General features: G+C 38.0%; 1 protein-coding gene across 2 annotated transcripts in view; it reads right to left on the bottom strand.

Annotated features, from left to right (window-relative positions):
* tmem132e (transmembrane protein 132E) overlaps positions 1-14,935 on the bottom strand; it is a 98,590-nt gene that overhangs the window by 28,800 nt on the left and 54,855 nt on the right. For both annotated transcript variants that reach the window (XM_020598526.1, XM_020598527.1), the window contains 2 exons: positions 10,819-11,011; positions 3,467-3,610 (listed from right to left, as the gene is read on the bottom strand). In XM_020598526.1, the coding sequence (XP_020454182.1) occupies positions 3,467-3,610; positions 10,819-11,011 (337 nt within the window). The remainder of the gene's footprint in view (positions 1-3,466; positions 3,611-10,818; positions 11,012-14,935) is intronic.

Raw genomic sequence — 14,935 nt, 5'->3', positions numbered from 1 at the left:
AAACACCACTGTTATCAAATTTAATAATTATTCATGCACACAGACACACAACTGTGTGGACTGGCTTATCTGTGGTAGGTCCTTGATGCACACTGCAGCTTAGTTACTTCTAAAGAAGAAGAAGTAAAGCAATAAATGAAAAGTTCCAGTGAAGAGAAATGACAGCCTCTCACCTATTTTTACTCTCAAAGCTGGAAAAAGACACAACAGCCTGTGGGATGGCAAATATCCAAATGAGCAGAATGCTGGGCTGAAAATAAAACTTTATTCACTGAAGAAATTTTGAATAAAATTTGAGTTTAAATGTTGTTTGAGTTGCAGTCTCAAGTCATAGCTAGTGGGAGATTTAATAAGGTACTGGGAAACTTTGCGGTGTATGTATTTTGGACCACTCATCTGTAATGCTCAGAGTAAAAAACAAAACAACCAGCAGAATGGAACTAAAACAAGAAAATCTGATTAGAATAGATCAACATGACTTTTGGCATGGGTGTAATGTGTGCGATATAAGGAACAACAAGAAAAAAGTAATGGTGTTCCACCTGTCAGCTCACTGTGAATCTTTTATTTCTGTATTCTGGGGGGTGTTTTATTGAACTGTCATGACTCGAGTATTTCCTAGGCCTGAAGGGCTCATTTTAAATTAGCCTCGAATGTTCAATGGCAGACGCATTGAAGCAAGCCCACTCAATATCATATGGCCCAGCACCTTGTCTTTAATGGATAATGAAAAATGATAAAAGACATGCTGAGGCCAGCCACCCCAGTGCAACACCTGTTCTTTTCTATTGACAGTATAATACAATACACCACAACTGGAGCCTCTCTCACCTGCAAGAAACATGTCTATACAGGAAACGCATTGATCTGAACTCTGCTGAGGTTAACTGATAATTAAACGTTTTCTCCAAGTTCTTCATCCTATACCACCTATGTGGTCATTTCAAATCAAATCAATTTTATTTATATAGCACTTTAAAAAAAAAAAACCAGTTGACCAAAGTACTTTACATAAGTAGAATAAAATCACAATAAATAGGGAGGAATTGCAACAATGCCACCAAAATTACCAACAATGTATGTCACACTGCCAAGTTTTACGGACCATGATAGATAGATAGCAGTCAATATAATGGGCTAGCTAGCAGCAAGCTACTGGAACTCTGTTATTTTGGAAACTGTCATCAATATGACATTATGAATATGAAGCTATCATGTTTTCATTATGTTTTGTGATACAAAAAATTTGTTTATGATTAGGCACGAAAACGGCTTGGTAAGGTTTAGGAAAAAATGGACTTTGCTACTGTTGCTATGTTTAGGAACAAAAACTCTTGAGATACACAAGCTACACACTGGAATTGAACTTGAATATCTTAAAGCAAAACCCTGCGTTGTGTGTACCTAGCCATCGCACACCTTCTCCAACTCCTCCAAACACAAACTTTGTGCCTCCATATAATGACACCTTTTCTTGTGTCATAATTAATGGCAGTTGCTAGATGTTGCCAAACTATGACACGTAACATTTTGATGAAATAACCTGCTGGCACAAACGACATATACTGTTGTATTTTACAGTAGAGTACAGGACAGTCTTTTTTCTTTCTCAGGTATCTACACCTATTTATTTTGACCAAATTGTATACAGGATAACATGGGCAGTTTGAGGCAGAAAACATTAATATTAGTCCACTATAGCAGAATGAAATTTTATTGGACATACAGTATATTGGCCTTTTATGAGGACAGATACTAGCCAGTCACAATTTATACAATAGAACAGAATCAGTCCGTGTCTGATTTGGCTTGATGGCCTCATGGTCTCAGTCTGTAAACTGCAATCAAACCTTCCTGTCCTGACCTTGAGGAGCTTCTAAACCATCAAAAGGGATTTCAATAGCTTGACTTGATGTGATAGTTTTACTATTCAATGAACAAAAGACTTTTTTGACACAAATTGGATTTGGTATTCTTCAAATAAAAGAAATTACTTGGTCAAATTTAAAGATTTCTGTTACTGAGAGACAGTTCATATTCCTGACAAGTCAAAGCTGATCATACTGCGAGTCACGTCTGGCCTCCGTTTCTCTGATGGCTGCTCCCCTCTGAGTGCTGTGTATTGTCGTGCAGCTGTTACTGTATTCAAAGTTTTTCAATAGTCACACAACATTTTAATAAGAAGGAGGTAGAGAGAAGAAATGCAATAAAATATAAACTGGTTTAAGAAAACTACTGCTATCATTTGCCAGATTACCTGATAAAATTCATATCTATCTAGAAACCAAACTTAAAAAAACCTAGATGTTCTGATATACAGAGTGAGGGGGCACACATTACAGTTTGACACATCTTGCCACTATCAGAATATATTTGTTCATAAATGTACATGCTTGGACAGTTGGTGTCAACCTCCTGGTAATTAGTAAGTGGGTGTAAGAGAGCAGAAACAATGCCCAATCAACATCCTCTTTTATGCTGCCACTGTCACACATGCTTGTGAATGTAGAAGAAATGGCACGATGAAAGCTTGTTTGGAAAGTATGTGACACACTTCTGAGAAATGCAGTGGTCCAGCTCACAAAACCACACAAGAACAAAAGGAAATGTCTCGAACAAGTACATGTCCTCATTAAAGCTAAAAGTTACCAAGTGAAAGTTACCAAATAAATTGTATCTGCAGGAATTGTTATGATATCTTCTAGTGCCCCATTTCAAAAAGTATGTTTTCAGAGACTGCCATGGAGGGTAAAGTTATTATTATTAATATTAATATTAATGTTTTAAAGGTTGCAGGGGAGAAGAGAGGATGAGAGGCTGGCTGCATTGTCACTGTTGCATATATAAATATAATGGCATACATTATATGTTGTCGACTTCATTTGTGGTTGCATCTCTTACTTCTCCATCACTTTTAATATGATCAGCAGTGCAAAACGGCACCGCAACCCTTCACTGTACTGTTTATATAATTATGCAGTCTGCCTGTTGCGCAATCTATTAGGTTGTAATTGACTGGAGGAAATAATAACAGCGTCATCACAGCCTCTAATGTGCTCTGCAAGTTGCTGTGAGCCCACGTTAATTTATTTAATCAACAAACTAGACTTGATATTGTACTATACACTTGGATTCCCTGTGAGGCTAAGAGATGGTAGGCCTTGTATTACAGCACATCAGGTAAACACAACTAGGTGGGGTGCTTCAAAAGGAACACTGCTTCTTTGTAACAAGACTGATTTATATAGAGAGTTTTATGGACATCCACTGATTTTATCTGAGGGATAAGGCAGCAATCAAATCAAGAGTACACATGGAGTGCCCCAAAATGAAGTTTTTATGCTTTTCTGATGTTACCATTGTGCATCTGAGCCATTCTCCAGTATTAGTGAAAGAAGGAATACAGTGCATTTTCTAAAATGATTTCTCCCAGATACAGACATTGAGAAAACAAGATTTACTGTACCTTAACAATGTCTTCATTTGAGGACTTGCACTGCACAGAGGCTGAGATGTCTGTGACTGCTCCGTTCATCTCTATGGATACCATTTTGACAGGAATGGCAACAGTGCGTCCGGTCAGAATAGCTGTGTTGATTATTTCAGTGTCCTTCAGAGAGAAAAAAATAGAAATGATAGTCATGAAACTGTGAGAGGTACAGAGTGGCTTTCCTTGATATTCCATCAGCATTACTTATGTCCACATTTAAAACCATTACCATCAGGGCTCCTGTGCCTCCCAGGTGACACTATCAGGGGCAGACCAGATCTCATTTTACAGAGGCATCTTTCATTGCATTTCATCAACTGACATTTTCATTTCAAGTGCACTTTTCCTGCAGTGAACAACTGGAAGTAAATGCGGATGGAAAAGAGAGAAGTCAAAGAAAAGCAATAATCCTAACCCTTAATCATTCTGGGAAATGGTTTTTTAAATTACAGCATCAAGCTTAAATTTCAGGCATGATATTTGCTATACTGATGCACAGAATCTGATGCAACTTCCATTATACAATTTTAGGTTGAGCACAGTGGAATTTAGAATCGGATGTTAGAGGAGACAGGTTTTGCAACAGTAGGAATGTCTTAAGGGATGGAAACCTGTTATCAAAAATGTTTCATTCACTCTGGAAAATACAATAGAAACTGTTTCTAGCCTTGTTAGCCAGCAAGATCATTGGCACCCCTCTGCTTTCCCTCACGGACATTTTTAACACCCACCTCACCCACAGAGCCATCAGCATTGCTGATGACACCTCCCACCCTGCACACTCCCACTTCAGACTCCTGCCTTCAGGGAGAAGGTATCAGAGTCTTCAGGCCCACTCCACCAGACTTACAAACAGCTTCATCCATCAGGCTGTGAGGATGATGAATGCTGTCCATTACCTCCTCCCCCCTGCCCCCTGCCCCTGGACTCTAACCCACCACAGAACATAAAAAGACTACCTCTGCTGTTTTGCACAATACCTCTGCTGTTTTGGGTTTTGTTATATTACATGTAAATCTGCTGCTGACTGTTTTTACCATCATATCTACTGCTGTTGGTCATTTGCACTACTGTCCATGTGCATCTCAATCTCACAAACATCTGACAATCTTCTTGCTATTATTTGCACTACTGTCACTGATTGTACATGGTTTTGAGTCATTAGGTTGTACCGTTTAGTTTTATCCTAATCACTTTGACTTAGTTGTCCTATTCTTTTTAGTCTGTTTTTACTCTACTTTTATTCTATTTTAGTTTCCTAAATGGTATGGCATTCAATACTAGGTGAGAGAGAAAAAGTATTTTGATTTTCTGTATGTCCTGCACGTAAGAGTGAATTGACAATAAAAATCTTTGATCTGGATCTTACTGTGACCATGGCACGTCAGAGATCACTGCTGTGTTAATGTCAAGAAATATGACCCCCCTTCCCCCCTCAGTTACACAATTATACCCACTACACCCATTTCCTGCTTATCACTGCTCACAAGAAGCTGCATTATTATGTTAGTTTAAATGATAATATGGTATATGTACACCTTTAAAAGGCACAAAGAGCAGAGAGAATTTCCTGCTCTGATTCATAAATCTGTCTTTAATAACCTAACTGCGACTCAGTAGCTCTGAGTTTGGTAATCTGCTTATTCATGAACCAATATATGGAGATAATCTTGAATGAGAAAAACAATGCATGGAAGAAATGCCTTTAGTTTCTCCTGTTATATATTATGTCTGATACCTACCCTGATTTATTTACAGTATTTTCCAGCTACTCTTCATGGAGAGAATGTCTGTTAGATCGCTGCCCTCATTTTTCTATATACTTAAAACTTCTGAATATCAAAGGGATCAAACTGTGATAAATACACAAACAAACAAAACAAAACTTAAATTAAAATACACACCAGGCCTTGAGTTGAAGTTCAACTCAACTCAATATTTAGTTTAATTTTTGATTAAATTTAGAGGCTAACAATTTTTCTGATTTGTGGTTCATGAGTAGCCCAGGAGAGTAAGTAATTTTCCTGAAATCAAAAATTCTGCAGGACACTGATCTTATAAGTATTAATAAGGGTATTGAGCATGAAGAGACTTTCTTCCCCCTCTAATTTTTCATGGGCTCACACTGAACTGCAAGACTCAGCATTGAGTTTTATTAAGGCATCTGCTCTAAGTAGCTTTAAGCAAATAAAGACTGTTCTGAGGTATCTTTAGGTATGACACTGAACCTCGCCTCTGGAATTTCACACTAAGGTGAAAAGATGTAGACGGGATCTAAAGGGACGATCCAGAACCTTTTGCAAGTCCCTTTGAGGTCAAACACCTCTTTTACATGTGGGACATGGCCGACGCCACAAAAATAAAAAAGAGAAAGAAGCAAAGCCAATGTAATTGCTGAAAATAATTTGACTGGAACAAAAATGTCTTGTGCATTCTTTATTTAAAAGTACAATGGCTGCTGGTGTATATGTGTTTTGATACAGTTTTGTTCTCCTTCAGGGGACGACAAAATGACAGCCATGTAATGGGTGGGAACAATCTAGGGTGATGCATCTTGCTTTAAGCTGCAGCTGTGAGAGAAATACTGTATTTGTAGTGAAGCAATGAAATGTGACAATAGGAATCTAAGTTGTCAGGGCCAGGAAGTATCTGTTTCTCTAGTTTTGACAAGGCTTCAAAAAATTTCAACCACATAATCAGCTCCACTGAATAACATTTCCTCCTGTTCATAGAACAAAATGTTAATTAAAATACTTGAACAGCAGGATCTGTCTGAATCTGTAAACACATGCTTCAGATATTCAAGATTAGAAAAAAGACTTCTGAATATTTCTAAAACTATCGTAATTCCAGCAGAGCTTCTTTCAGTTCTTCAGTCCTATTCTTTTTTCGTGGATACTAATCTATAATGTAGGAATCCATCAGTGAATCAGAAGCCAATCACAATTTGTTTTATTTCCAATAATGAAATCTGTTAAACAAAGTTTTAGTGGAATTTATTAGTTACTACTGCAATTTATGCTAAGCTGAAAGATAATTTTTTGAGTGTATAAAACATAGCTAATTTATGAGAAGCAAAGCCCAGCAGACCTCTGGGCTGAAATCCTAATTGAAAGCCATCATCTCTAAGCTCCACTTGCTGTTTTGGCATCTGGCAAATATTACACTACACAAGACACTTTACGATTAAATGTTTGGTGCTTTGGGAACCCTAATTATGCTTACCTGAATTCCGCTCAAAATAAAATCAGTCATCAAAGTCATCATTTCACTTAATTACTATGTTCTGTGTGAAGCAGCAAAACAGTTATCAAATAATCAGTTTAGTAGTAATGGAGAAATATTGTATAATAATGGAAACTGGTTGTGTTTTAACACCACATTAAACATTAAACCACTTTTGCCAATTTTAGTAAAGAATGTGGGCTCTCAACACACCAAATTAATGTTTTCATTTTTAATAAATGTTGTTAATAAAAATCGACAAGAAGGATCCTACAGAGATAAAGTCTCATACACACAAAATTCAAATCTAAATATTGCTTGACTGAATATCTGCTCACTTTTATCAGTTATCTGCTGAGTTTATGTAAAATAGTTCAACCAACTATTTATTAGAATTTATCAGAAGAATATAGGTTTTTCTGCTTCTAATGTGTAATCTCAGATTCATTTACACGGTTTATTAGACCGCCAAATGACTGAGTTGTTTGCTTGTGGTTACTGTTTTTCCATTAAACATTACTGGGGAGCCTTGTTGGAAGTGTCCACAGTATCTTGGTTTGACAACACGAGGAGAGGCGAGGTTACTTAGCGGGTGAGACTTAAATGTTCTGTTCAATTATTTCCATCTGCTTATGAATAATGTAAACAACTCGTTTAGCCAGATGCATCTTTAAGAACGCAACGAGACATACATGGGCAAATACAGTATGATGCATGATTTCAAGCTGTGGGATTTGTGCTACACAAAACATCATTTTTTATTTAACATCTGGTAGCTACTCTGGCACAGAGCTGCTAATGGAGTTGAGAAACCGGCAGAAGTGCTACCCCCCGCTCTGCATCATCATCCTCTTTTTTCTTGCCCTTTCAGTTCTCAATAAACTCTAAGAAGAATGTCCTGTGAAAGAGGCCTTTGGTGGTTTGGTGTTGATAGCGGCCTAAATTGTGTAATAAGCCCCAGGGTTGAGTTAACTTTACAATCCTGAAATTGTTTCCCCTTTCACACTATAAATTCACTGGTAATTCCACCCTTCTCTTCCTCCTTCCCTCCCTTATCTGCAGCAGGTCAACTGTAGCTGGCACACAATCTGCGATCCCCAGCCATAAAAACCCTGCTCTTCATTCCCTTTACTGTCACTTTGCCAGTTCTTCTTTCTTCCTGGTCTCACTCCTTCTTCACACATTCCTCAATCAAAAGTTACTGCGGGGGTCCGAACAAAAGCGTCATCTCTGTTGCTTGTAGCACAAAATGCATCATGTCTGTATTTTGGGGACAGAACTTCTGCCCACCGCCCTTTCTATATCAGCAGTTTCTGAAAGTGCTGATCTGTTCTACAAGCTGTCAGTGGGTGTGTGCCACCAGCTGAAAAGTGCTGATTGATCTACATCTGCTGCTAAACTTAAAATTGCAGTTATTCTACAGCAAAACAAGTTGAAGGATCCTCAACTTCTGAGCCAGTCTTTTGTTTTACTGTTAGGTTCTTCTTCCTTGAGTATTGCCTCCTCTCACTTGAATCAATTCTATTTAAATACTTCAATTAGTGGACATGAGCAGCACAAACATGCTCATAACAAGCCTCTGACACACATCGGTTGGTCTGATGAATGCATAGCAGCCATGTTCTCTGTGCTAGTTTTGAAGTTGAACACAAATACATCCCTTTTATACCTTGGTGCTGTATAGTGTTCCTCTAAATGGCCACAACTTTCATAGGCACCACAGTAATTACTGCTGTCCTTCCATTTAACAATCAACTATAACCAATATATTATTTATGCCATACTAAAATAGCCCTGAGGGTTGTTGTAGCTCTAACTTAGGAAAACACAACATCACCACCATCACTTTGTGTTTTGTCTTATGGATATTGGTGGCACACTGATGTCACAAAACAGAAATCAACCATTTTGAGAATTAGTCATAAACAGTGGTGCTGTAGTTTCATATCAAAATGAACCGATAATCAAGAGGCAAACAAAAACCAATATGAACAAAAATCTGTTATATATTGAACAAACCCCATCTTTACATAATTCACAACTGACTGAAGTAACAACTTAACTTTCCTCATTGTACCTTTGAGAGCCTTGCCACATCAAACGGCGCTATTAACATACTCAACAACCTGTCATAATGATAAAGCTGGACTTTTCTATCTGCTCTAATAAGACCACCCTGTTTTCAGTACATCAATCATGTATAATGGGCATTAACATTGTGGCACTTCACCAGGTGGGGGAACTGGAACATCAAAATTTTGCTTTGATACAATTCACAATCCAATTAGTCACCACACAAGAAATGATGGATTAAACCTCATCTTTTACAGTGACCACCGTGGCAGGACACCCTCACACTGGGAAATCAATAAATGAGCCTGATGATGAAAGTTTTTAGTGTTGGCGTGACTCCAGTCACTATGCCTTCTGACAACTCAGGGAGAGTAATGAGTGTCTGAGATCATCTCAAATTTGGTTTTGAAGTGGAGTGTGTCTACTTACATCACTGAACAATGTCAGTGATGGTTGATAGACAAATTGGAACACTTTCTGAATTGATCAAGTCTGACTGGGCTGTGCTGTGCTACAGATATTTTTCCTTTCTTTCCATTTCAAAACTAATGCAGGCAAATCTTCTTCTTGCAGTGACACTGTTCTGTCTCATATTAACATGAGACCTATGCTTAGGTACTGCACCTAAAGAGAGTAAATAGCATACAGTAATGTACAATAGGTGGCAGGCAGCTAATTAAAAAAAAAAAAACCTATATAGTTTTTGCCATCTGGCTTCAATATGTAAAATTTACAAGGAAAGTCATGCAGGCAGAAATCTAATTTTGCAATGCAGCTAAACATGTCTGGGTACAAGATGTATGCTAATCCTAAATGTCAAGGGGACTCGAGATATGAAGCGAACCTTATGTTACAACAGATGCGCAGTACACAAAGTCATAACTGCAGCTCAAGTATATTTAATGGAGCTTTATGTGCTGAGCAGTTGTAATTATGCAAATATATAACAGATATTCAAAACTTATTGTTCTGGCAAAAGTATCAAGCCTTCAAAACTGTTGGTATACCCAGAGACAGATGTGGATTTTTTTTATATTGTTAGGAATATTGATGTTTTCTGCGACTTACAGCGCACACTGGTGAACATGCTACTGACTGATCGCCTCGCTGTTCTTAAACAGGCTCAGAGCTAGAATGATGACTTTCACTCACCATGAACACCACATGGCTAATCCTCAGAAACCCCCCCCCCATTCTGCAACTACTACACATCTACACACCCTGCATCCCGTCTTCTACAATCTACAGTGAATTTTAATAAGCAAATATGGTATGATTTTTAAGTCAAGCAAGACCACAACAGAAGAAGTGAATAGGTATGGCATAGCCAGAGGTGCTCAGCACATCTTGCTTGATTAATCTCCCTTTGTTCCTATAATCTGTTTACTACCCTCATTAATTGCTGCTTTTCATGAGGCAAGGAGAAGAGACAAGATTAAAATAGCAATAGACACATACGGTAGGTGTTTTGGGATTGGATGACTCTCTTAACAATTAGCAAATCACTGCAGAGGAAGTAGGTGTTAATTGTATTTGTAATGAGGATACTGTCTCTGACAATACTCTGTCTGTATTACATCTGATGCTTTGTACATGACTAAGTGGAGGCTGCCAAGAATAGCTATTTAAAGCTTCAGTACAAAGTGGACCTGATAGGATTCCTTAGAATTCCTGCTATTATTGAGCTTACATGTGTAAATTTCATTACTCATACAAAGCTCCTACAAATTGTGAGAAGAAAACACAGTTTGTTGCATGTAAACAGCTGTATTACATTGGAACTTTGTATTTCTAAGAAATAGTAATGCTACATCAGCTCCTCCAACTGCCTCCTGCATCACTCATCATTGTATAATGATGATGACTTATACAGCAAAATATGTCAGAGTACACTGAGTTGATTATCTAGCTTACTGTGCATTTTGAAAACTTTCCTTTAGAACAAAAGCTTAATATAAGGACCTAAACATTTTAATAAATCCGAGTTTAATAATAATCATATCCACATGAATCTGGCTCCTCCCACTCACCATGGCCAGAGGGATGATGGCCTGAATGTCCCGCTGCACTACCGTCAACTCCGTCACAACCTTCTCTGAATCGGGAGGTGGGTTCTGGCCCTTGTAGTCGATGTTCCAGTTGATCCTCCTGGTCACCGAGAGGCTGGTGAAGTTCTCCATTTCAAAATCCAGCTGCATCACCTCGACGTTACCCAGCACATCCCTGTCAGACCAGAACAAAACAAATTTAAAGGAAAAATGTGCATGAACAACACTGCAAGAATGCATTCATTTCTGGTAATGAAATAGTTCACTGGGAAATTTTTAATCAATAAACAAGCTGTTTACTGAGCTCTCCATGTGCTGCTCAGGAATTATTTGTAAAATTTTCCTTAAATAACCTGAAATAGCTGAAATAATAAGAAATGGAATGATTAAGGTTTCAACATGTGAAGCAAAAAGCTTTATGGTTGAGCAGCTACTTGACACATGGTATATGTTTAGTATTGGTTGTTTATTTCAAGTGATATTCTACATCTACACATCATGTCTTTTTGTGGAAAATTTAAAAAAAAGACAAAGGCATGTAATTATGTGTATGTGGTTCATTGCACTCTGAAAAAAAAACATCAAGGTTTTATTATCTTGTTTTGTACTTTTAAAATAGCAAAAATATTGATTAGTACATTCTGCTTGAATCTTGAATCAATAAATCTATATCCAGTAAGATGTTCAGAAAGATTTCAGAATAAAAGCTAGTATTCTAGCTCTTGGCTTCCAGTGGAGTGTAACCAATGTGCATTCAGCACAGCTCCCATAAGTTGTCAGATACATCGACTGATGAAAAGACCCCATCATAACATTTCATTCAGTCAACAGTAGCCAAAAAGCTCCTTTCCATCTGAATCTCAGAATCCCTGACAGATACAAGGCAGTTAACACAGCAATGAGATCTTAAAGGTCACAGTGTGCTGTTCATAACCTCACGCATCACTGGTGGAATACTGACTGAAAATTTTCACCTCCGTTTACTTAGATACATTTGATGTCTGAATGTTCCCTTAAGCATAGGGCTCTTGTAAACCTGATGACTGAGTGACATTTTCCTAATGGCTTTCCTGCTTAATTTGATAGAGTTGTAATATTATTCTAATTAATCAGTAATTGGCTCTGAATGAAAACAGTGCCAAAAAACAAACACTGTTCTCTAATCTCGCCAGTCAGCTTTCTTTGTCCTTCCTAAGGCCTGAGTGCAGCGCTTGAGCAAGGAGATTTCACATTTTGTTCAACCTTCCTGTGAAAAAACATATTTGCTTCCAACTTTTAATCAAATTTTGGTGGGTAACCTGATAGTTCTAATGACCATGCACATTAAATATTTGAACATTTTCTCGTCTGCTTCTCTCCTCAGTGTGAAGACTTAGACAGCGATGTAAAAGCATTAACAGCCTTCCAGTTATGAAAATCCTGCATTTTGGGCTTGTAATCCCCAAAGTTCAAAAAGCCTAACATGAAACCCACTCACTGGTGGTGAGGGGGCAAATTGAATCTCTCTCCACCCATGATGGGAATCATCCCCTCCAAACCTAGTCTTTTAGCTAAAAGTGAAGCGCTTGCTGTTTGTCCTTCACAAAAGCAGAGGCCCATCCTTGCATTCAGTCTGAGAGCCTTTTAATGAAAAAGCTGGATCAAACTATCTGTACGATCCTCAGCCCACAATGATTCCTCTCAGGAACATTGTGATGAGATCTCTGCCTATTTGTCTTGACATATCTCACTGGAAACAAACACTCCCGTCTGTCTGTGACACACTAAAGTTGTCATCAATATGGCCCACTGGAGTGAATGTACAGCCACTCGATACAATGTCGACTGCCATTATGCCAAAGGAAGGAAAATGGATATTCACAATACACTGATTTGAGCTAGAGCCCCCCTTTTCTTTTTTACCATGATAAGTAAATTTTAAAACTGTAAGTGAAGGCAGCAGAAGAGAGCAGAAAATGTACATCTTCCTTACATTTTATTCAGTGAGCTACAATAACATTTAGAAATAGTTTTTGCAATCTGAATAAAAAGAATGCATTTCAGGAAAGAACACACTGTCTGTCAGCACTAAGGTCTCTATTTCTTTATATTTCCTGTATGTGCATTGTGACTGCACAGAATTACAGTGTAACCTTCACATTTCTCTTTAGAGCTGTGTCCACTTAATGCAATGCGACTGTATTGTATTATACACTGAAATAACAAGAATAACCAAATCCAGTGAAATGTTTCCTCTCCACTGCTCTAGCAGCTGCTGTGTTACAATATGTCTTATTACATGACATGTCAATGGAATCAGATGGTGACCTTTTCATCAAAATGCTAAATTATGAATGTGTTATCTAATTAATATCACTTGCAACCAGTTCCTAAGCTTTCATAGAAAGAGAGCTTTTCAGTTTGGAACACAAAGTACAAACTAAATTTAACAAAGGCATTTTTTAAAAGTAGAGTAATGAGTAATTTTATACCAGAAGAGCAACAGAAGTAAACATGGCTCAGTCACGTCCAGCCTTGTTTCCATTAACTTAATGATGCACTGTCTGTATCACATGAAGTATATTTTTTTTAAAAGCTGTAGCTTGGGGCTTTTTCAGAACTCAGGGGGATTTCATTCTTTGATCAGAGGTCTGTTTGAACTGATTAACAGGCAGAGTTCATTGGATCAAAGCACTGCAAGGCAGAGTTACACTAGTGGAAGAGCAGAGATGATGAGTAGAGGTTTCAGAATAGTTCGTGCTACTATGAAGTCTCGAGCACTCAAGTCTTTTTTACTGGTAGTGAGAACAGTATCAATTCTGTGCGTCAAGTGGCTCAGCTTAGCATAATAGCCGGAGGCAGGAGGAACAGCAGCTTGACTCTGTCCAAAGTGAAAAACTAGGCCTCCTGACACCTCTAAAGCCCAATAATGAACATGTTTTCTCATTTGTTGAATCTGTTCATGAACAGAAATGTAACAGCTACAATCTGTGCTTTTAGGGCAAATAACATGCTGAAGCATTTTTGAGGGGACAGCTGGTTGCAACAAATATGTACATAGCTTCTCAAACAAACCAGATTAGAACATCCTCCTCATCACTTTATATGTTGTTTGTGCCAGCAGGTTATTATGACCAACAGTTAAAGGATAAGGACAGTCATTTCCTATATTATTAGTATTTTCAACATTCCCCATACAGAGACTAAAATCAACAGCCTTTACTGTTCAGGTCTATCAGTCTCCAACCTGGATTATCTTATTCGTCTGTGCCATGGACCTCTGTTGTTGTTCAAAAACAATTAAGAATGAACAATTAGTCCAATTAACCACATCGGTGAAACACCAGTGAACTGGGTGGCATGATATTGGGATTGTTGAAAATACTATTAATATAGAAAAAGACTAAGCTTATACTTTAAGTATTGTAGTTTGGTGACTTCTCGCAAGCAAGCATGATCAAAGAAGCAAGTGAGGTGACACAGAGACACAAAGGCCCCGTTAGGAGGAAGGAGTTTCGGGTGGGTGGCAGGTAGAGAAAAGCCAGGACCTTCTCCCAGGCCAGTGGAGTTCAGTCCCACTGTGTAATGTGTTTTTCACTTAACCAAGTGTTTTTCATTCCTAAAACTAACCAAGTGCCTGGTGTGGCAAAGTGTGAAGAAACTGTGACGGTTTAATAACAGCATGTTTCAGTTTCCATAACAACAAAAGTCTGTAAAGTTTGTCAGTGCGATGTACAGGTGCATCTCAATAAATTAGAATATCGTGGAAAAGTCCATTTATTTCAGTAATTCAACTCAAATAGTGAAACTCGTGTATTATATAAATTCAGTACACACAGACTGAAGTAGTTTAAGCCGTTGGGTCTTTTAATTGTGATGATTTTGCTCACATTTAACAAAAACCCACCAAATCACTATCTCAATAAATTAGAATACCTCATAAGACCTATAAAAAAACATTTTTAGTGAATTGTTGGCCCTCTGGAAAGTATGTTCTTTTAGGAGGAGAGTGAAAGACATGTTTCTGGGGCTCCTTTTGCTTTAATTACTGCCTCAATTCGGTGTGGCATGGAGGTGATCAGTCTGTGGCACTGCTGAGGTGGTATGGAAGCCCAGGTTT

The sequence above is a fragment of the Monopterus albus genome, unplaced genomic scaffold (assembly GCF_001952655.1).
Source record: "Monopterus albus unplaced genomic scaffold, M_albus_1.0 scaffold38.1, whole genome shotgun sequence".
Lineage (NCBI taxonomy): Eukaryota > Metazoa > Chordata > Actinopteri > Synbranchiformes > Synbranchidae > Monopterus > Monopterus albus.
The sequence above is the reverse complement of the archived record's forward strand: the minus strand, read 5'-3'. Positions and strand labels throughout refer to the sequence as shown.